The sequence below is a fragment of the Scyliorhinus canicula genome, chromosome 1, assembly GCF_902713615.1.
Source record: "Scyliorhinus canicula chromosome 1, sScyCan1.1, whole genome shotgun sequence".
Lineage (NCBI taxonomy): Eukaryota > Metazoa > Chordata > Chondrichthyes > Carcharhiniformes > Scyliorhinidae > Scyliorhinus > Scyliorhinus canicula.
The window spans coordinates 248,976,599-249,004,220 of record NC_052146.1 but is presented as its reverse complement, the minus strand read 5'-3'; the positions used below and the strand labels follow the sequence as shown (position 1 = coordinate 249,004,220).

Here is a 27,622-nt window from a genome sequence, read left to right as displayed (position 1 = left end):
AAGCAGTGGCAATGATAGTCAGATTGCCACTATGCTTGTAAACTCCTCTGACTCGACACTGCTGTGCATTTCTATGAGGGCCTTCTGATTCCAGGTTTCACAGAAATACACAATACATTGTCCTTCAGGAAACTCTGTTGGAGCAAAGCAGAATCAGGAGAAGTCAGGGCACATCCTTTTAGAGCACTAGTTGCCATTTGGCACGTTTATAGGTCAAAATTTAATGTTAGTGGACAGGCAAGCAGGCGAATGGACGGGCAAGTGGGCGACAGGTGAATGAATGGGCAAGTGGGCCGAAGCCTTGTGAATGGAGTGGGTAGGTGGGTTAGGTTCGATAAGTGGGTGAGGGGAGAATGGTGAGTAAGAGTGTGAATGGGTAGTCAGATTTGGTCCCTGTATAATTAGATTGGGTGAGGGTATTGGGTGGTCGGCAGGGGTGGGCAGGTTTTAAAAAATTTGTTCATGGGATGTGCACATCGATGACTAGGCCAGTCTTTATAGCCGGTGTCTAATTTCCCTCGAGAAGGTGGTGGTGAGCTGTCTCCTTAAAGTGCTGTTTTTTTATGGTGTGTATGTACACCCACAGTGCTGTTAGGGAAGGAGTTCCAGAATTTTGACCCAGTGACAATGAAGGAACAGCGATATATTTCCAAGTCAGCATGGTGAGTGAACTTTAGATTTGTCACGTGGAACGAGGTACAGTGAAAAATATTGTTCTGCGTACAGTCCAATCAGATCGTACCATACATGAAAAACATAGAACAAACGATAGATACACAATGTATATACATCTGGTGAAGCATACGGAGTGCAGTGCTACACAGTAGAGAATATGCATGGAGAGATCAGTTCAGTCCAGAAGAGGCCATTCAAGAGTCTGGTAGTAGTGGGGAAGAATCTGCTTTTGAATCTGTTGGTGCGTGTTCTCAGACTTTTGCATTTGCTGCTTGATGGAAAGGGTTGGAAGAGGGACTACCCCAGATGGGAGGGGTCTTTGATTATGCCGCCCACTTTCCCGAGGTAGCGGGAGATATAGACAGAGTTAATGGAGGGGGCATGATCAGATAATAGACTGGGCTGCGTTTGCGACTCTCAGTAGTTTCTTATAGTTTTGAGCTGAGCAGTTGCCATACCAGGTTGTGATGTAGCCAGAAAGGATGCTTTCTATGGCGTATCTGTAAAAATTGGTAAGAGCCAGTGCGGACATGCCGAATTTCCTTAGTTTCCTGAGGAAGTATAGGCGTTGTGGTTTCTTGGTCGTAGCCTTGACATGGGTGGACCAGGACAGATTTTTGGTGATGTGCACATCCAGGAATTTGAAGCTGTCAAACATCACCTCGGCACCACTGATGCAGACAGGGGTGCGTACGACACTTAGCTTCCTGAAGTCGATGACCAGCTCCATAGTTTTGCTGACATTCAGAGTTAGATTGTTGTTGCACCATGCCACTAAGTTCTCTATCGCCCTCCTGTACTCTGACTCATCGGTGTTCGAGATCCAACCCACCACGGTCTTGTCATCAGCAAACTGTAGATGGAGTTGGAGCCCGATTTTGCCACACAGTCATGTATGTATAGAGAGTATAGTAGAGGGCTAAGTTCGCAGCCTTGCGGGCCTCGGTGTTAAGGATTATCATGGAGGACGTGTCATTGTTTATCCTTACTGATTGTGATCTGTGGGTCAGGAAGTCAAGGATACAGTTGCAGAGTGAGGAGCCAAGTCTTAGGTTTTGGAGTTTGGATACATGCTTGGCTGGTATTATGGTGTTGAAGATTTGGAGGAAAACTTCCAGGTGATGGTGTTCATATGGGTCTACTGCCCATGTTCTTCAAGATGTTAGTGGTCGTGGATTTTGAAAGTTCTGTCTAAGGAACGTTGTGAATTCCTGCAGATAGTACATACTGTGCATTGGTGGTGGAAGGAGTGACTGTTTGGGGTGGCAAACAAACAGGCTGCATTGTCCTGGATGGTGTCAAGCTTCTTGTGTTGTTACAGCTGCATTCATCCAGGCAAGTGGAGAGTATTCCATCACACACCTGATTTGTGCCTTGCAGATGGTGGACAGGCTTTGTGGAGGTGGTGAGTTACTTGGCACCGGATCCTAGCCTCTGACCTGGTATTGTATCCACAGTATTTATGTGGTTAGTCAGTTCAACTTCTGGTCAATGGTATCTCTCTCTCCTCACTCTCTCTACCCCACCCCCATTATATTGATTTTGGGGGATTCAGCGATGGTAGTGCCACTATGTCAAGGGGCGATGGTTAGATTTGCTCTTGTCGGAGATGGTCATTGCCATCAGGGTGTGACATGAAATAGGCATATGAACGACAAGGGAATAGTGTAGATGGGCTTTAGAGGGGTTTCACAGGTCGGCGCAACATTGAGGGCCGAAGGGCCTGTACTGCGCTGTAATGTTCTATGTTTTATGTTCTATGTTACTTCTCAGCCCAAGGCCTGATATTGTTCATGTCATGCTACATTTGGACATGAACTGTTTCAGTACTTTGAAGAGTCGCGAATGTGAACATTGTGCAATTATCAACGAACAATTCTGGCCTCCAGTGGAAGGAAGGTCATTAATAAAGCAGCTGAAGATGGTTGGGCAGAGGACACTATCCTGGGAAAATCCTGCAGTGAAGTCCTGCAACTGAGATGATTGACCTTCCAACAGCCATAACCATCTTCCTTTGTGCTAGGAAGATGATGGCGGCGTGGCACTGTCACTAGGCTAGCAATCCAGGACAAAACACTCAGAACATGTGTTGAAATCCCACCACAGGACCTGGTGGAATTTAACTTCAATTCATTCAATCTGGAATTGAAAGCAGGTCTCAGCATTGATGTTCATGCAAAGCTCATCAATTGTCATAAAAATCCATCTGGTTCACTAATGCCCTTTAAGGAAGGTCATAGGAACCATATCTGGCCATACATGTGACACCACATCCACAGTAATGTAGGTGGCTCTTAACTGCTCTCAGAAATGGCTCAGCAAGACTCTTAGTTCAAAGGCAATAGAGATGGGCAACAAATTCTCGCCTTGCCAGCAATGTCCACATCTCATGAAAGAAAGAAAGAGGTATGATCCGGTGGTTGTGGAATTGCTTAGTTCGGTCAATGATTTGTTTCTTCCGCTGTTGAGCATGCAAGTAGTCCTCACCAGATTGACACCTCAATTTAGGTATGCCTGGTGCTGCTCCGAGCATGCCTTCCTGGACTCTTCATTCAACTACGTTGATCCTCTGGCTTGGTGGTAATTTTTTTCCCCTTATAAATTTAGAGTACCCAATTCTTTTTTTCCAATTCAGGGGCAATTTAACTTGGCCAATCCACCTACCCTGCACATCTTTTTTGGTTGTGGGGGTGAGACCCATGCAGACATGAGGAGAATGTGCAAACTCCACATGGACAGTGACCCGGGGCTGGGATTGAACCTGGGTCGTCAGCGCCGTGAGGCTGCAGTGCTAATCACTGCGCCACCATGCTGCCCCTGGCTTGGTGGTAATGGTAGAGTTAGGGTATGCTGGGCCATGAGATTACAGATTGTGGTTAAGTACAATTCTGCAGCTGCCGATAGTCAACAGCACCTCATCGATGCGAGATATTCGGAATCTATCCCATTTAGCATGGTGACAGTGCCACACAGCACGATGGAGAGTATCTTCAATGTGAGTGGGGGCCAGTCAGGAGAGGCTTAGATAGGGGGCATTCAGGTGGTCATGGGGGTGATTGGCTGGTGGTAGGGCTGACAGGGGGCGCTGGTTGGGGGGAGGTGGGGGTGATGCCTGTTGGATCAGGGTGATGGAGTGCATCAGTTGTAGAGTTACCAGGTTTGAATCTAACAATTAAGAATAATAATCTTTATTGTCACAAGTAGGCTTACATTAACACTGTAATTAAGTTACTGTGAAAAGCCCCTAGTCACCACATTCCGGCGCCTGTTTGGGTACACTGAGGGAGAATTCAGAATGTCCAATTCATCTTACAGCACCTCTTCTTGGGACTTTGGGGAGGAAACCGAAGCACCCGGAGGAAACCCACGCAGACATGGGGAAAACGTGCAGACTCCGCACAGTTGTGAACCAAGCCAGGAATCAAACCTTGGACCCTGGAGCTGTGAAGCAACAGTGCTATCCACTGTGCTACCGTACAATTCCTGGGTGACTACTGCAAGGGCCTTTCCTGATTATTCCCTTCATTTCTATTATTTTGTCTTTATTGTTTTTGGTCCATGGATCGTTAATGGAGACTTGTACACCTGCTTTCTTACACTGAGTGTTTGTGATTCAGGATTGTTATGGTTCCAGTTCATATTATAACTGGTTGGGATGATCCCAGATTGAAACCCTGACTCAAAAGACCGTAACTTTTATTTTTTATAAAACATGGAAGAACAGACTCACAGAACTGCTAATTAATTTTAATAAGAAAAAAATGATTAAACATGAAAAATTGATTATGAGAAAATACTCCTTTACTCCCCCTTTAGGCTTAACAATTACACAGAGGCTTTAGGATTAACATGGAATACAAAGTAAGTCTTAAGTTACACTGGTCTCATTGATACATACCACATTAAGCATGCAAGATGACTGTGGTAAGACACACACCTCTCTGAACCCAAGTGAATGACTGTGGACTCTCCTCAAAATCCCCCCCCCCAGATGATTCTTATGCCATGAGCCACATTGTTTTACTGAACTCCCACCTCCACACAAGTGATTTCAAATTTGCTTTCAAAAGTCACACTGTAAATTTTATTTTTCCCCTCCGTCCATCAATGTTTCACTTTCAGGTTTTAGACCCCTCCCTTCAACCTTCCATTGTCTTAACGGTTTTTAGGTACAGCCACCGATTTTCACAATTATTTCAAATAAAGTCATTCAAATTGCTGTAATTGCCCACAAACCTTAACACTACAAGAGATATATTTCTGGCCTGTCACGATCTAATGCCTTTTCAACTGTGTAACTTTACTTTGTAGATGTCCGAGACCTTCCCTTCTCCGACCCAGACCCCTGACAGCACCCTATCACTCACCCCTCTATCGGGAAGCAAGGGAAATCCTTCCACCTGTCGTCTGGCAAATGCCTTCACCTGCAGGTATCTAAACGTGTTCCCCGGGGGGAGCTCAAATTTCTCCTCCAGCTCTCCCAGGCTCGCAAACCTCCCCTCTATGAACATGTCCCTCAGTTGCCTGATGCCCGCCCTGTGCCAGCTCTGGAATCCCCCGCCAGTGTTCCCCGGGACAAATCTGTGGTTCCCTCTCAGTGGCGCCGCCATCAGACCCCCCACTTCCCCCCTGTGTCGCCTCCACTGCCCCCAGATTTTAAGGGTGGCCGCCACTACCGGACTCGTGGTATACCTTGTGGGGGGGAGCGGCCATGGTGCCGTTACCAGCGCCCCCAGGCTTGTATTGCCGCAGGACGCCCTCTCCATACGTTTCCAAGCTGCCCCCTCCCCCTCCATCACCCACTTGCGCACCATCGATGCGTTCGCCGCCCAGTAGTATCCGGAAAGATTGGGTAGCGCTAATCCTCCACTGTCCCTACTCCGTTCCAAGAAAATCCTTCTCACTCTAGGGGTGCCATGTGCCCACACATAGCCCATAATGCTGCTAGTTACCTTCTTGAAGAAGGCCCTGGGGAGAAAGATGGGCAAGCACTGGAACAGAAACAAGAACCTCGGGAGGACCGTCATTTTGACTGACTGCACCCTCCCTGCTAGCGACAGCGGTACCATGTCCCACCTCTTGAACTCCTCCTCCATCTGCTCCACCAGCCTTGAAAAGTTCAGCTTGTGGAGGGTCCCCCAGTTCCTTGCCACCTGCACCCCCAAGTACCTGAAGCTCTTTACTGCTCTCTTAAAGGGGAGCCGCCCAATTCCCTCCCCCTGATCTCCCGGGTGTATCACAAAGACCTCACTTTTACCCACATTTAATTTATATCCCGAAAAGTCCCCAAACTCCGCTAGTATTTCCATTACCTCCGGCATTCCCCCTTCCGGGTCCGCCACATATAACAACAAATCATCCGCATAGAGTGATACCCGATGTTCCTCCCCTCCCCTTGTCAGTCCTCTCCACCCCCCTGAACCCCTCAGTGCCATCGCCAACGGTTCGATCGCTAATGCAAATAGTAAGGGGGATAGGGGGCATCCCTGCCTGGTACCTCGATGGAGCCCAAAATACTCTGACCTCCTCCCGTTTGTAACCACACTCGCCATCGGGGCCGAATACAGCAGCTTCACCCACTTGATAAATCCCTCCCCAAACCCAAACCGTTCCAGCGTCTCCCACAGGTATTCCCACTCCACCCTATCGAATGCCTTCTCCGCATCCAGTGCTACCACTATCTCAGCCTCCCCCTCCACTGCTGGCATCATAATCACATTCAACAGTCTCCGGACATTTGTGTTAAGTTGTCGTCCCTTTACGAACCCCGTCTGGTCCTCATGGATTACCCCTGGCACACAATCCTCTATTCTGGTTGCCAGGACCTTTGCCAACAGTTTGGCATCTACATTCAAGAGGGAGATAGGCATGTAGGACCCGCACTGTACAGGGTCTTTGTCCCGCTTCAGGATCAAGGAGATCAGGGCCTGTGACATTGTCGGGGGCAGAACCCCCCCCTCTCGCGCCTCATTGAAGGCTCGCACCAGCACTGGACCCACCAAGTCCACATACTTCTTATAAAATTCCACCGGGAACCCATCCGGCCCCGGCGCCTTCCCCGCCTGCATCTGGCCTATCCCTTTAACTAGCTCCTGCAGCTCTATCGGCGCCCCCAGCCCCTCCACCCGTTCCTCCTGGACCTTTGGGAACCTCAATCTATCGAGGAAGTTCTCCATTCCCCCCCTCCTCCTGGGCGGCTCAGACCGGTACAATTCCCTGTAGAAATCCCTGAAGACCCCGTTCACCTCTTGCCCCTTCTGCACTACGTTCCCTCCCTTCTCTCTCACTCCCCCATCTCTCTGGCTGCATCTCGCTTGCGCAGCTGGTGTGCTAGCATCCTGCTCGCCTTTTCCCCGTACTCATAGACCGCGCCCTGTGCCCTTCTCCATTGCGTCTCCGCCTTCCTAGTGGTCAGTAGGTCAAACTGGGCCTGTAAACTGCGCCGCTCCCTCAACAGCCCCTCCTCTGGTGTCTCCGCATATCTCCTGTCCACTTCTATAAGTTCCCCCACCAGTCTCTCCCTCTCCTGCCTCTCCTTCCTTTCTCTGTGTGCCCTTATGGAGATCAGCTCTCCTCTGATCACTGCTTTCAGGGCCTCCCAGACTACCCCCACCTTCACCTCGCCCGTGTCGTTCGTGCCCAGATATCTCTCAATGCCCTTCCGGACCCTTCCGCACACCTCATCGTCCGCCAGCAGCCCCACATCCAGGCGCCACAGCGGGCGCTGGTCCCGTGCTTCCCCCAGTTCTACCTCTACCCAGTGTGGTGCATGGTCCGAAATCGCAATGGCCGAGTACTCCGTGTCCTGCACTCTCGAAATCAGCCCCCTGCTCAGAACAAAAAAGTCTATTCTGGAGTACACCCTGTGGACGTGGGAGAAAAAAGAATACTCCCTCGCCCTTGGCCTGCCAAATCTCCAAGGGTCTACCCCCCCCATCTGCTCCATGAACCCCCTTAGCACCTCTGCCGCTGCCGGCCTCCTATTCGTCCTGGAACTCGATCTGTCCAGCCCAGGGTCGAGCACTGTATTGAAGTCCCCCCCCATGATCAGGCCCCCTGCCTCCAGACCCGGAATGAGGCCCAACAGGCGCCTCATAAAACCCGCGTCATCCCAATTCGGGGCATACACATTCACCAGCACCACATTCTCTCCCTGCAGCCTACCCTTCACCATCACGTACCTACCCTCCTTATCTGCTACCACCTGCGCCGCCACGAACGACACCCTCTTTCCCACCAAAATCGCCACCCCCCGGTTCTTTGCGTCCAAGCCTGAGTGGAACACCTGTCCCACCCACCCCCTTCTCAGGCGTATCTGGTCTACTACTCTCAAGTGAGTCTCCTGCAACATTGCCACATCCGCCTGCAGTCCCTTTAGGTGTGAAAAAACCCTTGATCTCTTGACCGGCCCATTCAGCCCCCTCACGTTCCAAGTAATCAACCGGGTCGCAGAGCGACCCGTCCCTTTCCCCTGTCTATTAGCCATGTCCTGTCCCCTGTTCGCCCCGGGTCGACCCTCCCCTTCTGACCCGTTCCCCATGGCGATGGCCCCCCCCCCTCTCCTCCCGTTCTTCCCTTCCCGTCCTCGGCCTTTCCAGCAGCAACCCGGTATCCCCCCCTAACCCCCCCCCCCCCCCCCCCCCCCCCCCCCCTGGCTAGGACCCCTCCTAGCCGCGGTGTATCCACCATCGTACTCCCGAGAGTCAGCTGGTTTTCGCTGACCCGGCTGCCCCTGCCACACTCCGACTCCTCCCGATGTGGGGGGGGGAGGGGCCTCCCCCCCCCCTTGCCATCCCTCTCTGACCCCGCTTCAGCGCGGGAAAAGCCGCCATTGCTGGCCACACCCCACTCTTCTCTCCTCCCCCTTCCTCCGTCCCGCGCGCGGGAAACAGGGGAAAGCCCGCGCTTTCGCCCGGCCACACCCTACCCCGCCATCTTCAATTCCACCCCCGTCCCCATCCAAGCCCATAAAAAAGCCCCCTTAAAACGAGAGGCAGAAAAAAGAGAAAAAGAAAACACGCATAACCAACTTGCACCCCCCCCGTCCCGCCTCCCCAACTTAATATAACAATATAAATAACAAATCTCAAATAAATACATAAATACATAACTATGCCTGCATAACTAAATAACTACCCAATAATAACGTATTTAACCATCACCCTCCATCAAACAGAACAGTAACCATAACCCTTAAAAAACAGATCAAAAAACAGTAAAAAAGCCCCCCCTACAACAACAATAATTAAGGGAAGTTGGCAACGGGAAGAGACACACAAAAAGGAACAAAGAAACCCCCCATAACACAAGTTTCAAAGAAACCAAGCGATCCATCAACTTTAACCAAGTTCCAACCTGGCCTAAGAAAGACATGGGCCACTTGATCAGTCAAGGGTACTCGGGCGGCCTCGACCGCCGGCGTTCCCAAGTTCTAGTTCAGGTCCAGCTTTTCCTCCCGAACAAAAGTCCATGCCTCCTCTGGGGTCTCAAAGTAATGGTGCTGGTCCTTGTAGGTGACCCACAAGCGCGCTGGCTGCAGCATTCCGAACTTGATCATCTTTGCGTGCAGCACCGCCTTCGTCCGGTTAAACCGGGCCCGCCGCTTTGCCACCTCCGCACTCCAGTCCTGATATATCCGCACCGTCGAATTCTCCCATTTGCTGCTTTTCTCCCTCTTGGCCCACCTCAGCACTTTCTCCCGATCACAGAAACGCTGGAATCGCACCAGCACCGCCCTCGGGGGCTCGTTCGCCCTAGGCCGCCTAGCCATGACCCGATATGCTTCTTCCAGCTCCAGGGGCGATGGACCGGCCCCCTCTCCCATCAGGGAGCTCAGCATCTCCGCTACATATTTCGGGAGATCAGGCCCCTCCAGGCCTTCTGCTAGGCCCAGGATCCTCAAGTTCTTCCGCCTCATTCGAGTGTCCAGCTCCTCAAAGCGGCTCTGCCATTTCAGGTGGAGTGCCTCGTGCACCTCCACCTTTCCCACGAGGACCGTGGCCTCCTCCTCCCTTGCAGTCATCTCCTGCTGCAGCTCTCTTATCGACGCCTCTTGGGTCGCCTGGGCCCCCATCAGCCTTGTGGTCGTCGCGTTCATAGACTCTAAGAGTTCCACTTTCAGCTCCGTAAAACACCGGAGGAGAGCGGCCTGCTGCTCCTCCGCCCATTTTCTCCAATCTTCTAGTGCGCCACCGGCCGCCATTTTGGTCCTCTTCCCCCGCTTTTTTCGGGGAGCTGCTGCCGCTTTTTTTGTCGCCCCACTCCGAGTACCGACCATAAAGTTGGTCTCACTCTCCTCAGGGAGCCTTCCCCCACCGGGATTCGTCTTTACAGTACCGTCGGGGCCCTCCAATCGGCCCTTAAACACCTTTGTCGCAGGAGCTGCCAAATGTGCGACTTAGCTGGTCATAGCCGCAACCGGAAGTCTCAACTGTGTAACTTTACTGAACGATAATCTGTTCTCGATCCCAGTTTCCTCTAATCCGTATTCCAGACTACTTCTCTTCCTTTCTCTAGTTTCTAACTAATTGGACTTTAGGTTTCCGGTATCTTTTTTCTTAACCAGTACTCCATAGTATTACTTTTTTTCCAGCAAGGCTGAGAGAGATACCCCCTCTTTCGTCATCTAAAACCAACTGCTTCTTGCAGAGCTGGGAGAGCTGCCTTTTCCCTCACTACCTGTCTCCAACTGCAATCAAATTAGCTGAACTAAAACTTAAAAGCTCTTTACCTTACAATGCCCCAGTTGCTAAGCAACCACTGCTGGTTAATTTACTCTTCATTTAAAATTAAGAATTCAAAATAGTTGAGGTTACACATGATGTACCGCAAATTCCAGAACAAAAGCTGTCAGCTACTTTGCTTAAAGCAAACGACAGCAACTTAGGTAACAGTATTTAATGAGTAGCTAAGTCCTTCCTACCAGAAAGTTTCCAGATTGTTAAAACGCATTAGGGGAGTAACTATGCCAGTAACAAATGTTCCTTAATGTAGATAAATACTGTAGTCTTTGGATCTGGTGAATTCTGATGCAGTGGTGTCTGCAAAAGCTTATAGGACCTGGGAGTCAGTGCTGATAGATTAAAGTCCATAAACCATGACACAAGAACAGTGGCAAGGCAAACTGAGATTTGGCTTGTATTGCTAGGACAGTGCAATAAAGGCCAGACAATGAGGTCCGTGGCTCAGAAAACAAAACTTAAAATTTAAGCTCTTTACACACCCTGAGCAGCTAAGCAGAACTCACCTGTTTCATAAAAATGTGCCAAGAGTTCATCTTTTTCGACAAACCGCTGGTACAGCCACCTAGTGAGTGCCTCACTTTCCATGGGAACATCCTTAATGGGATAGATCCTGTAGGAAAGAACAAGGAAAGTATTCTTTAACTAATTAGAGGCAAAATTGGTGCCTAAGGATATTAATTTCACTACTGATTATTTTCTTTAAAACCAAATTTTTTTTATTCCCTTGCATAGTAAACAACTGACAGGTTCCCAGAATATTTCTACCATGTAAATATCAGTCCAAGAACATTGCAACTAAGAAAAAGTCCAGCCACTCCCACTGACCTTAATACTCAGAGCACATCTCTTCGACATCTACATCTTGGTGGTGTTACTATTGTGAGCTGTATAAGATTATGATGTTTTGGGATGGTACTTATGAAGGGGATTATGTGACTGGTTCTGCAGACTGCCCTCTAGTAAACCTGGATGGTCTGATTGTGAAATGAAAATGAAAATTGCTTATTGTCACGAGTAGGCTTCAATGAAGTTACTGTGAAAAGCCCCTAGTCGCCATATTCCGGCGCCTATCCAGGGAGGCTGGTACGGGAATCGAACCGTGCTGCTGGCCTGCTTGGTCTGCTTTAAAAGCCAGCGATTTAGCCCAGTGAGGTAAACCAGCCCCGCATTGTTAAAGATCAAAGGAAGTCTTATTATTTTACTGGGAAGATGATGTTTTACTGGGAAGATGATGCACAATATCAGACTTTGAGACAACAGCACCAATTTCTGGGTATACCATAAGTTGATACTGAGCCTCCCAATGTCCCACAAAAGGTGTGATCGGCATCGGGTTGGGAACAGTTGTGCTGTTAAGGTTCCATTTACTTTCAAGTTGGGATCAAAGATAGTTAATTAACATTTCAAACTAGATATAAGGCTAACGTATTTTACGTTGCTAGAGAAAAGATAGTATTTGATTAATGGTGTTGGCCGATGAAATTGTATTAGGATTTAAAAAACTTTAAACATTGTATTCCTTTAGGAATCAGGTCCCATCTAGCAGTCCATAAAGTTTCTAAAATAAATGACACTGCAGCTTTAGCGGATGGCTATGAGGTCTTCTATAAACACATAGGGGACCAAACAAAAATATTGCGTGCAAACCCACAAAAGCAGCTGGAGGGAGAAGTGAAATGGTAATGAACAGAACACTAATTACAATGAGTAGGGTGGTAGAAATGAAAAGGTAGATGCTCTTAAATGTAGTAAAAGAGAAAGTACAGAGGATAGGAATGATTCAAGGAGACCAACGTGTGTTTACTGTCGTAGTGTCTGAATGACCTATTTAACAAGTTCAACAACCTGTTACTTATTTTTTCCCCAACAAGGAAGGTAGGCTTCAGATTTCAGTACCTGCTCACCTTCCGTAATACAAAGAACATGTACATAGAACATACAGTGCAGAAGGAGGCCATTCAGCCCATCGAGTCTGCACCGACCCACTTAAGCCCTCACTTTCACCCTATCCCCGTAACCCAATAACCCCTCCTAACCTTTTTGGTCACTAAGGGCAATTTATCATGGCCAATCCACCTAACCTGCCCATCTTTGGACTATGGGAGGAAACTGGAGCACCCGGAGGAAACCCACGCAGACACGGGAAGAATGTGCAGAGTCAGTGACCCAATGGAGAATCGAACCTGGGACCCTGGCGCTGTGAAGCCACAGTGCTATCCACTTGTGCTACCCATTATCAGAGGCTGGTGGGATGGCATTGCATTACCCATTGTGATCCATCGTCACCTGCCATATTTTACGTAGATGCCTAGCAGGGCTGCCAATTTGTGGGTGTAAAGTCCAGCCACAAGTGTTAGGCTAGATTAAATGCTCTAGTCCTGGAATAGGGCTTGAACCCACAATCATCCCAAGCTGAGAGCTGACACTTAAAACTGAGAATACTTACCTCAGTATTTTCTTCCTTCTATGCAGAAATTAATGCTGATTGCAAATGTTTTCAATATTTTTAAGTACAACAATTTTATCATTTACATGTTGTGTCAAGGAGTGTGCCACACTGACTCGACTGTTTTGATTATTTTTAGAAAAAAGTATTTTTATTCAAATTTTAACAATTTTACATTTAACACATAACATTATAAAACAAAATAAACCCAACACCAATCCCTGAACTCCAACCAACTTCCCCACCTTGTTGCCTCCCTACCCCCCTAGTAGTTGACAGCAACCAGCTCCCCGAAATGTAGTATAAACAAACCCCATCTTTTATGGAACCTCTCATGTTTTTAGAAATTCATTTACGGGATATGGCCGCCGCTGGTTAGGCCTGCATTTATTGTCCATCTCTAGTTGCCCTTCAGAAGGTGGTGGTGAGCTGCCTTTTTGAACCGCTGCAGTCCTGGAGGTGAAGGTACACCCATTGTGCTATTAGGGAGGAAGTTCCAGGATTTTGTCTTAGCAACAGCAAAGGAACGGTGATATATTTCTAAGTCAGGGTGGTGAATGATTTGGAGGGGAACCTCCAGGTGGTGGGGTTCCCAGGTACCTGCTGCTCTTGCCCTTCTACATGGTAGTGGTCGTGGGTTTGGAAGGTGCTGTCTAAGGAACCTTGGTGAGTTACTGGAGTGCATCTTGTAGATGGTACATACGGCTGCTACTGTTTGTGGTGGTGGAGTGTTTGGAGCAATCAAGCCGGCTGCTTTGTCCTGGATTGTGTCAAGCATCTGGAGTGCTGTTGGAGCTGCACTCATCCAGACAAGTGGAGTGTATTCCATTACACTTCTGACTTGTGCCTTGTAGATGGTGGACAGGTTTTTGGGGGGGGGGGGGGGGGTCAGGAGGTGAGTTACTCATCGTAGGATTCCCAGCCTTTGACCTGCCCTGGTAGCCACAGTATTGATTCAGTTTAGTTTCAGATCAATGGTTACCCCCAGGCTGTTGATTGTGGGGGGGGGGGGGGGGGGGGGGGGGGGGATTCAGCAATGGTAATGCCATTGAATGTTAAGGGGTGATGGTTAGATCCTCTCTTGTAGGAGATGGTCTTTGCCTGGTACTTTGTGTGGTACAAATGTAACTTGCCACTTGTCAGCCCAAGCTTAGATATTGTCTGGGTCTTGCTGCATTTGGACATGGACTGCTTCATTATCTGAGGATTTACGAATGGTGCTGAACATTGTGTAGTGATCTACAAACATCCCCACTTCTGACCTTATGCTGGAAGGGAGGTCATTGATGAAGCAGCTGAAGATATTTGGGCCTAGGACACTACCCTTGAGGAACTCCTGCAATGATGTCCTGGAGCTGAGATGATTGACCACCAACAACCACAACCATCTTCCTTTGTGCCAGATATGACTCCAACCAGTGGAGAGTTTCCCCCCTGATTCCCATTGCTTCTAGTTTAGCTAGAGCTGCTTGATGCCATACTCGGTCAAATGCTGCCTTGATGTTAAAGGCAGTCACTTTCACCTCACCTCTGGCATTCAGCTCTTTTGTCCATGTTTGAACCAAGGCTGTAATGAGGTCAGGAGCTGAGGTACCCCTGGCAGAACTCAAATTGAACATCTGTGAGCAGGTTGTTACGAAGTAATTGCCACTTGAGGGCACAGTTGATGACTCCTTCCATCACTTTGCTGATGACGGAGCATAGATTGATAGTGTGGTGATTGGCTGGGTTGGATTTATCCTGTTTCTTGCATGCAAGACACACCTGGGCAATTTTCCACATTGCAGGGTAGATGCCAGTGTTGTAGCTGCACTGGAACAGCTTGGCGAGGGGTGCGACAAGTTCTGGAGCACAAGTCCTTAGTACTATTGCAGGGATATTATTAGGACCCATAGCCTTTGTATATCCAGTGCCTTCAGTTGTTTGTTGATATCACGTGGCGTGAATCGTATTGGCTGAAGACTGACATTTGTGATGCTGGGGACCTCCGGAGGAGACAGAGATGGATAATCCACTCAGCACTTCTGGCCGAAGATTGTCACAAATGCCTCAGCTTTGTCTTTTGCACATTATGTGCTGGGCACCTCCACCATTGAGAATGGGGATATTTGTGGAGTTTCCTTCTCCAGTGAGTTTTTAAAAAATGGTCCACCACTATTCGTGGCTGGATGTGGCAGGGCTACAGAGTTTAGATCTGATACGTTGGTTGTGGAATGGCGTAGCTCTAGCTATTACTTGTTGCTTATGCTGTTTGGCACACAAATAGTCCTGTGTTGCAGCTTCACCAAGTTGACATCCCATTTTTCAGTATCCCTAATCTTTCTCCTGGCATGCTTTCTTACGCTCTTCACTGAACCCCTCTAAAAGTGAATTTCACCTTTTCCAAGACAAGAACTTCATCAAATCCCCCAGCCACACCAAGACACAGGGTAAGAAGCTGACCTTCACCTCAGCAGAACCTGCCTGCGAGCAATCAACGAGGCGAAAGCTAAAACATCTGCCCCCACTCCAAGTCTGACACCCGAATATGACTCACAGGGGGCTGGGCTCCAAATGCGCATGCAAGATCGCCGACATGGTGACGAAGAACGACCTCCAAAATTTCTTCAACTTCAGGCTGGACCAGAATATGTGTACATGATTGGCTGGGCCCCTCCCACACCACTCACAAATATCCTCCACCTCTCAAACAGCAGGCTCATCCTTGACTTTGTCAGGTGCACTCTGTGAATGACCTTTAGCTGTATCAACCCCAGCCTCGCACACAAGGTTGAGGCATCACCCTTCGCAGCACCTCACATCACCATCCCGAGCTCCTCCTTCCACTTAGCCTTCACCCCCTCCAGAGACACCCTATCCTCCTCCAAAATCATCCCATAGATCATCGAGATGACCCTTCCCTCTAAATCCATCACAGACAACAACCCCTCCAGCAATGAGAAGAACGGTGCCACCAGAAAAGTCGGAAAAACCTTTTTAGCAAAATCCTGCACCTGCATGTACCCGAAACCCTCCCCACGCAGGACCCCAAACGTCTCAAAACTTGCAAACCGTCCATCCAAAATCAAGTCCTTTATATCCATCACGCCTTGCTTGTCCCATCTCTGAAACCTCGCATCCAACCTCCTGGCTCAAACCAGTGATTCCTTGGATAGACATCAACCTCCATCCCTCCCTCAACCTAAACTACTGCCAAAATGAGCTCCATATTTTCAGCGTGGCCACCACCACAGGACGCCTCGATAAATTCCCTGGGGAAAATGGGAGCAGTGCCATTGCCAGCAACCCCGACCCCTTAAAAGAGCCTGCCTCCGGGGCAGCACGGTGGCCTGGTGGTTAGCACAGCTGCCTCACGGCACCGAGGTCCCAGGTTCGATCCCGGCTCTGGGTCACTGTCCGTGTGGAGTTTGCACATTCTCCTCGTGTCTGCGTGGGTTTCGCCCCCCACAACCCAAAAATGTGCAGAGTAGGTGGATTGGCCACGCTAAATTGCCCCTGAATTGGAAAAAATAATTGGGTAATCTAAATTTATAAAAAAAATCTTTTAAAAAAAAAAGAGCCTGCCTCCATCCTCACCCACAAAGCATTTGTCTCCCTGCTCCAACCCCGCACCTTCTCAGCGTTCGCCACCCAATAATAGTATAACAGGTTTGGAAGGGCCAAGACCTCCGATTGCTGCCCTCTTCGAAGTACCGACCTCCTAATCCTTCCCACCTTACCTGTCCACACAAACAACAAAACCAACCTTTCAACCCCCCAAAAAAAGTACTTTCGGCAAAAAGACTGGTAAGCACTGAAACAAAAATAAGAACCGTGGCAAAATGTTCATCTTAACCACCTGCACCCTACCTGCCAACGATGGGGGATATAGAAAATAAGTGCAGGATTAGGCCATTCGGCCCTTCGAGCCTGCACATTCTCCTCGTTCATTATGACCATGGCTGACCATGCAAATTTGGTATCCTACTCCAGTTTTCTCTCCATAGCCCTTTATCCCTTAAGCCGCAAGGGCCACATCCAGCCCCCTCTTGAATATATCCAACAATTTTTCTATGTCTTATGGTCTAAAACTGGCCCCAATACCTTTCTGTGGTAGAGAATTCCGCAAGTTCACAGCTCTGAGAAGAAGTCCTGAATGGCTTACCCCTTATTCTTAGGATGTGACCCTAGTTCTGGACGCCCCATCATCAGGAACATTCTTCCCGCATCTAGCCTGTCCAGTCCCATCAGGATTTTATATGTTTCTATGAAATCCCCTCATTCTTCTAAACTCCAGTGAGTACAAGCCGTCGATCCAGTCTTTCTTTGTATGTCAGTCCTGCTATCCCGGGAATTAGTCTGGTGAACCTCTGCTGGACACCCTCAATAGCAAGAATGCCCTTCCTCAAGCTAGGGGACCAAAACTGCACAAAATATCAAGATGTGGCCTCATCAAGGCCCTATATATATTTAAAAAATAAAAATAAATTTAGAGTGCCCAATTCTTTTTTTTCCAATTAAAGAGCAATTTGGAGTGGCCAATCCACCTACCCTGCACATTTTTGGGTTGTGGGGGCGAGACCCACGCAGGCACAGGGAGTATGTGCAAACTCCACACAGACAGTGATCCGGAGCCGGGATTGAATCTGGCTCTTAGTGCCGTGAGGCAGCAGTGCTAATCACTGTGCCACCGTGCCGCCCTAACCAAGGCCCAGTATAACTGCAGCAAGGCGTCCCTACTCGTATACTGAGATCCTCTCGCTATGAAGGCCAGCATGCCATTAGCTTTCCTCACCACCTGCTGTACCTGCATGCCAACCTTCAGCGATTGTTCCACCATGACACCCAGGTCTCATTGCACTTTCCCTTTTCCTAAACTGCCACCATTCAGATAATAATCTGCCTGCCTGTTTTTGCCACCAAAATGGATAACCTTACATTTACCCACATTTTATTGCATTTGCCAAGTATTTGCCCACTCAGCCAGCCTCTTTGCATCCTCCTCACAGCACACACTGCCACCTAGTTTAGTGTCGCCTGCAAATTTGGAGTTATTGCATGTAATTCCTTCGTCCAAATCATTAAAGTATATTTTGAACAGCTGGGGGTCCCAATACTGAACTCTGAAAAGAACCCGTTTATTCCACTCTTTGCTTCCTTTCTGCCAACCAGTTCTCTATCCACATCAATACATTACCCCCAACACCATGAGCTTTAATTTTGCTAATCTCCTGTGTGGGACCTTGTCAAAAGCCAGATAAACAACATCCACTTGTTCACTCTTGCCCACTCTACTGGTCATATTCTCAAAAAATTCCAGAAGCATTGTCAAGCACGATTTCCCCTTCGTGAATCCATGCCGACTTCGACCGATCCTGTCCCCACTTTCCAAATGTTCATTTATTTCATCCTTAATAATTGACTCCAGCATTTTCCCCACCACCAATGTCAGGCTAACCGGTCTACAATTCCCTGTTTTCTCTCTCCCTTCTTTTTTAAAAAGTGCCGTTACATTAGCTACCCTCCAATCCAGTGGAACTCTTCCTGACGACTGTGCCACCTTGACAGATCTGCCTTGACAAGTTCAACTTACGGAGCTACGCCCCAATCCCGAGCCGCCTGCAATCTCAAATATTTCAGTTGGTGGTTGCCACCCGAAATGACAACCCTCCACAGCCCAACTCCCACAAAACACTCATTTTTTCCCAAATTTAACTTATAGCCTGAAAAAGTCCCAAATCACCTAAGCAGTCCCATTATATCCCCTGCTGATGAGCTCAGGTTAGATATACAGCAACAAATCATCAGCATACAGAGACAACCTATGCTCCACCTCCCCGTCACTCTTGCCCTCCATTTATCCAAGCACCTCAGTACTATGGCCGTGGCTCTATAGCTAGCGTAAACTAAAGGGGGGGGGGAACATGGGGCATCCCTACCTCCTTCCCCTATGCAATGTAAAGTACCTGGAATTCATCTTATTTGTGCGCACACATGGCATCAGATCCTTATACAAGTTTCACATATGCCACATATTTAGGCCCAATCCCAAACCTTTCCAACACTGCAAACAAATAGCTCCACTTTACGCAATGAAATGCCTTCTTTGCATCCAGCACCACCACCACCTCCAATTCCCTCCCTTTACCCGGCATCCAGCACCACATTCAACTGATGCCTCACATTCGATGACAACTGTCTGCCCTTTACATACCCCGACTGATCAGCGCCGGCCCTAGGGTTGCTGGCGCCCCGGGCAAGCTGAACTTCGGCGCCCTTGGGGGGGGGGGGGGGGCCGAGAAGGGGGGGGGGGGGCCGAGAGGGGGGGGGGGGCGAGGACCCGGGGACCAGGGGGGCGGGGACCAGGGGGGGGCGGGGGGCGGACCCGGGGGGGGGGGGGGGGGGGGGGGCGGGGACCCGAGGGGGGAGCGGACCGAGCGGGGGGCGGACCGAGCGGGGGTGGACCGGGGGAGCGGACCAAGCGGGGGGCGGACCGGGGGAGCGGACCCGAGCGGGGGGCGGACCGGACCGAGCGGGGGGCGGACCGAGGGGGGGGCGGACCGAGCGGGGGGCGGACCGAGGGGGGGCGCCCTGGGGGAGGGCGGCCACCGCGCATGCGCTGGTTGGCACCGGCCCAACTGCGCATGCGCGGGACCCGAGTCTTTGGCGCCCCCTAGCACATGGCGCCCCGGGCGACTGCCCGTGTTGCCGGTGCCTTGAGCCGGCCCTGCGTCTGATCCTCCAAACCAAACAGCAGCACCTTCGCCAAAATCTTGGCATCCATATTCAACAAAGATATAGGCCTATACGACTTACATTCCACCGGGTCCTTGTCCTTCTTAAGCAACAGTGAAATGGATACCTGTCCCATTCTCACTGGCAATGCCCCCTTAGCCACATCTCAAAGATCTCCATCAACAGTGGCGCCAACTTATCGATAAACGTTTAATAAAACTCTATTGGTAAACCATCTGCCCCTGGTGCCTTACCCGTCTGCATTTTCCCTGTTGCTACCCTCACTTTTTCCACCCTCACAGGCTCCTCCAACCCTGCCCTCTCCTCCTCCGGGACACTCCCACCCCCCCCCCCCCCCCCCCCCCCAAAACTCCCTCATGTTCGACTCATCCTCCGGAGGCTCTGACTTATACAAATTCTTATACAACTCCTCAAATGCCTTATTCACTTGCTCTGGTGCCACCATCACTTCCCCTGTCCTACCCTGAACCTGAACATTCTCTCTTGCAGCCACCTGCTGGCAGAGCTGGCCCGCCAACAAGCAGCTGGCCTTCTCCCCATACTCATACACAGCCCCTCTCACCTGCCTCAACTGCCGAACCGCATTTCCCATGGTAACTCACCTCCTGAACCCCCAAGCCTGTCCGCCATCAATAAGGCACAAGTCAGGAGTGTAACGGAATATTCACCACTTGCCGGGACGAGTGCAGCTCCAAAAACACTCAGAAGCTTGACACCACCCAGGGCAAAGCAGCCTGCTTGATTGCCCCCCCCCCCTTCCACAAACATTCAAACCCACCACCACCGACGAACAGTGGCAGCCATGTGTACCATTTACAAGATGCCCTGCAGTAACTCACCAAGGTTCCTTAGACAACATCTTCCAAACCCAAGACACTACCACTAGAACGACAAGAGCAGCAGATACATGGGAATCCCACCACCTGGAGGTTCCCCTCCAAGTCATTCAACACCCTGACTTGGAAATATATCGCCTGTCCTTCACTGTCGCTGGGGCAACATTCTGGAACTCCTTCCCTAACAGCACAGTGGGTGTACCTACACCTCAAGGACTACAGCGGTTCAAGGTGGCAACTCACCACCACCTGCTGAAGGGCAGCTAGGGATGGGAAATAAATGCTGGCCTAACTAGCAATGCCCACAACCCGTAAATGAAATTTAAAAAAAAAACACAAAATTATTTTCAATCAATAGGAGTTCCCTGGACTTTCCTGCTTATTCAGCGGGAAAAAAAATCTATCAAAGCCTCTGCTCCCCCACAGGCTGCATTCTTCAAAATCAGTGAAATGAGAATGCATGGAAACAGTCACATAGGAAGTTAGCGAGGATAATTAAATTATCATACATTTAAAAAATGGTTTTCCTTGGGTAATGACCCTCCCTTTCAGCTTATTGTTTTTGGTTACTATAGGAAATGAACATGTTCAGCTCTTTGGTGTAAACAGAAAATGCCAACCTTTGAGCAGGTGCAACAGTGTGACTCATTCTGACACGATTGTAATGTGGCTGCACAAAGTCCATTCAATTAATGCTTTATAAATAACCAATCTTTATTCACAAAACTGCATATTGCAAATACAAAGCTAGTTCAATCTTGACCTGTGATGAGGCTGCACAAAGTCCATTCAGTGAATGCTTTACTCAAAACCAATCTTTTCTTTATCCACAAAACTACATACTGTAATTACAAAGCTAGATTCTCTCTTAAATATTTGCAGGTTAATGGTCGATATTAAAATCTGTGTAGGCAAAATCTTTAAACTCCTGAGCTTCACAGAAAACCTTATCAATTGATGACGAATAAAGATTGTTGCAGCAAATTCAGGAACTAATCCCTGCACTTCCATTAAGAGATTTTCCTGCGCTTGTATTATAAGTCCTAATATAAAGAACTGAATTTCTTCAGTCAACCATCTAAACAGACAGCAATTTATCCATGATTTTCTCAGTAATTTAAACATTTTAGTGAATGTTAAGACATTGAAAGCCTGACTGAATTATAAATTCCTGGTGGGGAAATCACAGGTACAGAAGCGGTCAGTATATTTTTACACCAGGCCTTGGAATAATTTGTTTTCAATTTTCAGATACAATAAAAAAGGAACATGCTGGTGGGAGCAAGAGACCAGAGACTTTTTTTGGACATTTATTCAGTACAAACTGCTTGCCTTCAAAGCTGATTATGGTATTGATTATTGCGTGGGACATGTATAGAGGTCATAGCAATTTTGAGACATTTTAGACAGACCCAAGCTGGCAGACATTTAGGGTTGCAAACATGGCTAAGTGTTTGCTACACAAACTGAAATGAGTAATTATAAACACAATGATACTTAAATCAAACAGCATGGACAGGACAGAGTCCACAGGACGTGGAACTGATTTGTAGGTTAGAATGCCAGTTAAGATCAGGATGTCCTGACCTGAATGTGTACTCTCAATATTTACATACTGTAAAAATAATACAATTCATAATCTGAATTACCAAATATTTTCCTTAAATCATAGAGACCAAGATGAAACTGCAAATACTTAATAAAATATTTAAACAGATTCCAGTGTAGTGTTTATTCTTTGCCCCTATATTACACAGATAAAATGACAACTGCTAGGAACACAAGCAAAAACACTGCTCTGATGCCACAACTCAAACTATGCAGATTAGATGCCACCAGCTCCCCTAGCACATGGAGCATTACTGGTTTCTTAGAATCATAGAATCCTGACAGTGCAGAAGGAGGCCACTTGGCTCATCAAGTCTGCACCGATCTCTCAAAAGAGTACTCTACCCAGGTCTACCCTCCCGCCCAATTCCTGTAACCTAACCTGCAAAGCCCTGGACAAGGGGGTGCAATTTAGCATGGTCAATCCACCTAACCTGCACATCTTTGAACTGCTGTAACAGTTCATGTACACAGTAAACACCAGCACCTCTTCACAACGGCGTAGAATAAATACTAATTTTCTCCTCCTTTGCCCCAACACTTGGCAGTACAGCACAGCCACCATTCGCTGCACAGTGCACTGAAAACCATCAGCATATTAAATGGAAATCTGCAGTGGCTAAATACATAGACTAAAGACCACAACAAGCATTTCAAATAATATCACATTCTCTGCAGCCAACTATTATCAGATCATCGTTGCAGAAAAGGTGGTCTATAAATTCCTTCTACATACGAGCACATGTTATGGAATCATAGAATTTAGTGCAGAAGGAGGCCATTCGACCCATCGAGTCTGCACCGGCCCTTGGAAAGAGCACCCTACTTAAGCCCACGTCTTCACCCTGTGCCTGTAACCCCACCTAACCTTTTGGAAACTAAGGGGCAATTTAGCATGGCCAATCCACCTAACCTGCATATCATTGACTACATTTTGTATTTTCGCATCTGGTGTCTGATGAAAGAAGCTAGTTGTTTCTCGGTCTCGAAAACAGAGATCATGTACTTGGCATCTCCCAACCCTAAGCTCCCTATCCAGCCCTAACTTCTATTTTCTCACTAGTTTCTCACTGTCCTGTCCGAATCCTAATCAGACTAATTTCTTTCAGGCAAATCATTGATGGACTATTCCTTTGATTCCTTCTCAACTCAGTTGCTGACCATGCTTACTACTTGCCTTGGAGCAGTACTTGCAAGTATCACTAACTACTGCTTGTGCTCAGATATTTTTTCTCTCTCACCTCGCTTCACCCTTCACATCCACACAGCTTTAAAACTCTTCTTCCTTCAAAGTTCATCCTGATCTCTGTTCTGTTCTCTGACTTATTTCTACCATTCCTACCTTATTATCCAGTTGCACAGTCACTTCTTCAACCACTCTTGAATCCCTTCAGTCTGACTCTCAATCCACTTTTGAACTTTCTAGGAAAGACACGTTATTGACTCCACTTTTATGATCAAAATCAACGTTTAAATTAATTAATAATTAATATTCTCGCCAAATATTTTTGTAGTGATATCAGCAAATGGATCGTGCCACAAAATCTGCTTCCAATTCCCAGGGGAACTTTATTGAATGTACCTGTTGGCAGCTCAAACTGGTTACTCAGCACTTAAGAGGGACATTAAACCAGTTTCCTTCCAGTTCATGCCATTTCACAATGGACAGCATTATCCGACTGCCTTGCCAATCAAATGTTTCAACAAACTGAACTCAACAGTGCAGGCTTGTTGGCAAAAATAACCATTCACCAGATAACCACTGTTGCAGTGACATGGATCAGTGCAGAACCTTCCTAGTGGTCTACTCATTTGATTCAAAATTCAGAAGAGAACAATATCAACATTAAGAGCAAGATTGTAATTTGATTGGTTTGTACACAGCAAGATACTCATTTACCCAATAGTTACAGCAAATATGTTAGCACTCACTACCACCCTCTCCAAATGTACTCCTATGTATTACATTTTTCCAAATAAATACTATAGTACCAAAAATCCATTAAGAAATAAAAAATATATATTTTCCGTCAACAGTTGGTTCTGCTGAAAAAAGCTTACATTGAGATAGAATCTGGCTCACTTGAGTAGGTAGATGAATAGGTATAGCTGGCAAGCAAGAATTATAATCTTTTAGTAGCGCTGAAATCTGGGCCAGCATTTTGCACCTCTGTCACGGGCGTAAATGGCGGGGATGCAAAATATTGCCAGAGCCAATAAACACAATTTGCTTTGGCAGGATTTCCCAGAGCAATTCCCCCCGCCCCCACCAGTTACATCACTGGGTTACCACCATGCAAGGTCAGGAACTCCAGTTGCATGCATGCACGGGGGGGGGGGGGGGGGGGGGGGGGGGGGGGGGGGGATGGAGCGTACATTCAGAGGCTTGAGGTCAGCTGAGGTTCAGGGCATTGTGGGAGGTCAGAGGTTAAAGCCTGGGGTGGTAGTGACCCTTTACAGGGTTCACGCTTCGGGGAGATGATGCGTTCGCCGGGTTGGGTGGGGAAGGCATAGGGTACAAGGGCTGCAGTAGAGTGGGATGGGGGAGGAATGGTGGCGAATGCTCAGAAACCGGGGCTCGGAGGGGCGATGGTGATGAAGGCACCGGGTCTTTGGTGGGGGGGGGGGAAAGAGAGGAGAGAAGTAGTGGGGAAGGCATCAAGGTTGCAGTGGGGTGCTGGTAGGGAAGCCATGGGGTTGAAGCTGGGGGGTGGGGGGTTTAAAGCAGCACTGTCCTAACTTGGAAAAGGGGGAATGATTTACCCCCCCCCCCCCCCCCCCCCCCCGGGGGGGGGGGGGGGGGGGGGAAGGACGGCTGAAATCTGCTGCTGATGGGCCTCTGTCTTCTCGAAGGGCTCTGGAATGTGGACGGGAAGCCTGGACTGGTGGGCTAAGTCGGTGGTCAGTAGACAAGGCCTGTAGGATCCATAACTATGCTGGGAGGTGCCAGCGAGATCATGGCTGCATGTTAAGTCTAATTGAGAGCCATGACATCAATGAGGTACCTGTCAGATTATTCCTATTTTTTTTTTTTTTTTTTTTTTTTTAAGGCTGCCATATTATTTTTAATTTATTCCTTTCTCAAGAGTTACAAAGCCAATGAGCAGAGTGGACAGGGGAAGCCCCTAATCCATCTCCTTACTTTCTCCAAAAAACAATTTGAATTGAACCCAATTGATGGTCCTCACAAAAAAGACATACTAGATCTAAGCTGACAAGAACAGGCATTGTACCTGATCTCGGGCTTGATCCTACGTTTAATCTTAGCCAAAAGGCTGATCATGGTTCTACCCCTGCCACACAAAGATGACCACATGTTTATTAACAACTCTTAACTTTGACACAAGAGGCAATTATGCCTACTAACTTAGTACTGATATCTGGGAGTGCTACTGATTACTGATCAGTTGTTAACCCTTTGTTAACCAGGGGCTGTTTAGCACAGGGCGCTTAATTGCTGGCTTTGAAAGCAGACCAAGCAGAACAAATCCAGCAGCACGGTTCGATTCCCGTAACAGCCTCCCCAAACAGGCACTGGAATGTGGCGACTAGGGGCTTTTCACAGTAACTTCATTTGAAGCCGACTCGTGACAATAAGCGATTTTCATTTTCATTTCATTTCTTTATATGATGATTGCGTCATTCAGTGCGTGCCAAGGTTTCCCTTCACCATTTGCTAAAGGGGCGGGTGCATATAGTGACACATGGGGCAGATGCCTGTGCCTTACGAGAGAGCTCAGGAGACAGGAGGGTTTCCAAACTTATGGCCAGGCAGGATGAGTGGGCCTTGTTCATTCTGGGAGGCTGTAATGGAACGGTCCTCAATATGATAGCAAGCATAGTAGTTCGAACCATTGGGAATGCATGGGCAAAGGGTCAGAGCATGGAGGCAACTCCTCAATGTTCACTCTTTGTCCCCATGCAGCGAGTACAGTGAAAAAAAGATGGAGCTGTTATCCTCCTAACCCTGGGACAAGAGAGAAGTGTGCATCAACGTATGGCTCTTGGATGCAGGAGCAGAACCCTGAGGAGGAAGAGGCGGCAGAGCCCCAGCGAGCAGCAGCTCGAAAGTGCCTTGAATGGCTCAGGGTCGACAGGTGGTGCCTGATCTTGTTTGAATTGAGCGAGAACCAGAGTTGGAGAAGGTTCTGTATGTCCAAGGACACGGTAGATCATCTGTATCACCTGAGGTTGCCGTTCATGGACTTAGAAGGCTTCCACTCCCTGTGGCTTTGAAGGTCACAGCCACCCTCAACTTTTATACATCCGGCTCCACCAGTGACCTTTGGGGCACTCATAAGTGCATTAGGGAGGTCACGGATGCACTGTTCGCAAGGGTGCACAATTACATGATTTTGACCGGGACCAGTCTAGCCAGGACGTAAAAGCCATGGGATTTGCCCAGATTGTAGGCTTCCCACAAGTGCAGGGAACTACTGACTGAATCCATGTGGCTCCGGATCCGGTCCCCATGGCATCTGGGAGTCACCTTTATCTTTTTAAAAAAATAATATTTTATTAAGATATTTGAAAGTTTTTATAACAGTAACATAAACAATGACATCAACATGGTAAAATAAACATTCCCCCCCCCACCCCGCCCAATCTCCATGCACCTCACCATACAACTAACAATCCGCCCCGCCCTTTCCCCCCTTTGGAATACTGCATCTGCTGACATTTTAATTTTCCCCGAGAAAGTCGACTGCCACTTCCGGGAGAACACTAACATTGACCCTCTTAAGGCAAACTTTATTTACTCGAGACTGAAAAACCCAGCCATGTCACTAACCCAGGTCTCTACACTGGGGGGCTTTGAGTCCCTCCACATTACCAGGGAGGCAAAGGCCAAGCCTCTTTCGCTCCCTGAATCTTCCGACACTCCAAAGATCGCTACCTCTGGACTCAGCACCACCCATGTTTGTAGCACCGTGGATATAGCCGTAGCAAATTCCTGCCAGAACCCTCCAAGCTTTGGGCATGCCCAAAACATGTGGACATGTTTGCTGGGTTTCTCGCGCACCTCACACACCTATCCTCTACCCCGAAAAACTTGCTCATCCTAGCCACTGTCTGTGTGCCCGGTGGACTAACTTAAATTGTATCAGGCTAAGCCTGGCGCATGATGAGGAGGTAGTAACCCTGCTCAGGGCATCCGCCCATAGCCCGCCTCTATCTCTCCCAGCTCGTCCTCCCACTTGCGCTTCAGCTCCTCCACCAGAGTTTCCTCCGCCTCCGAAAGCTCCTGGTAAATATCCGATACCTTCCCCTCTCCCACCCAGGTACTGGAAACTACTCTATCCTGTATCCCCCCTGGCGGCAACAGCAGAAAGGCCGGCACCTGTTTTCTCAGGAAGTCTCGCACCTGCAAATACCTAAAACCATTCCCTGCTGGCAATTTAAATTTATCCTCCAAAGCTTTCAAGCTGGGAAAGCTCCAGTCTATAAATAGATCCCCCATCCTTCCAATTCCTGCCCTCTGCCAACTTCGGATCCCGCCATCTAGCCTACCCGAAACAAACCTGTGGTTATTATAAATCGGGGTCCAAATCGATGCTCCCTCCACTCTCTTATATCTC

The 27,622-nt window shown here is 48.4% G+C and overlaps 1 protein-coding gene across 7 annotated transcripts in view; it reads right to left on the bottom strand.

Moving 5' to 3' along the window:
• The window catches only part of lpgat1 (lysophosphatidylglycerol acyltransferase 1), a 205,774-nt gene that overhangs the window by 18,537 nt on the left and 159,615 nt on the right, over positions 1 to 27,622 (bottom strand). For 6 of the 7 annotated variants that reach the window (XM_038810932.1, XM_038810970.1, XM_038810922.1 and 3 more), the window contains one exon: positions 10,922 to 11,028. The exons of the other annotated variant lie outside the window; for it this stretch is intronic. In XM_038810932.1, the coding sequence (XP_038666860.1) occupies positions 10,922 to 11,028 (107 nt within the window). The remainder of the gene's footprint in view (positions 1 to 10,921; positions 11,029 to 27,622) is intronic. 7 annotated transcript variants of the gene reach the window in all.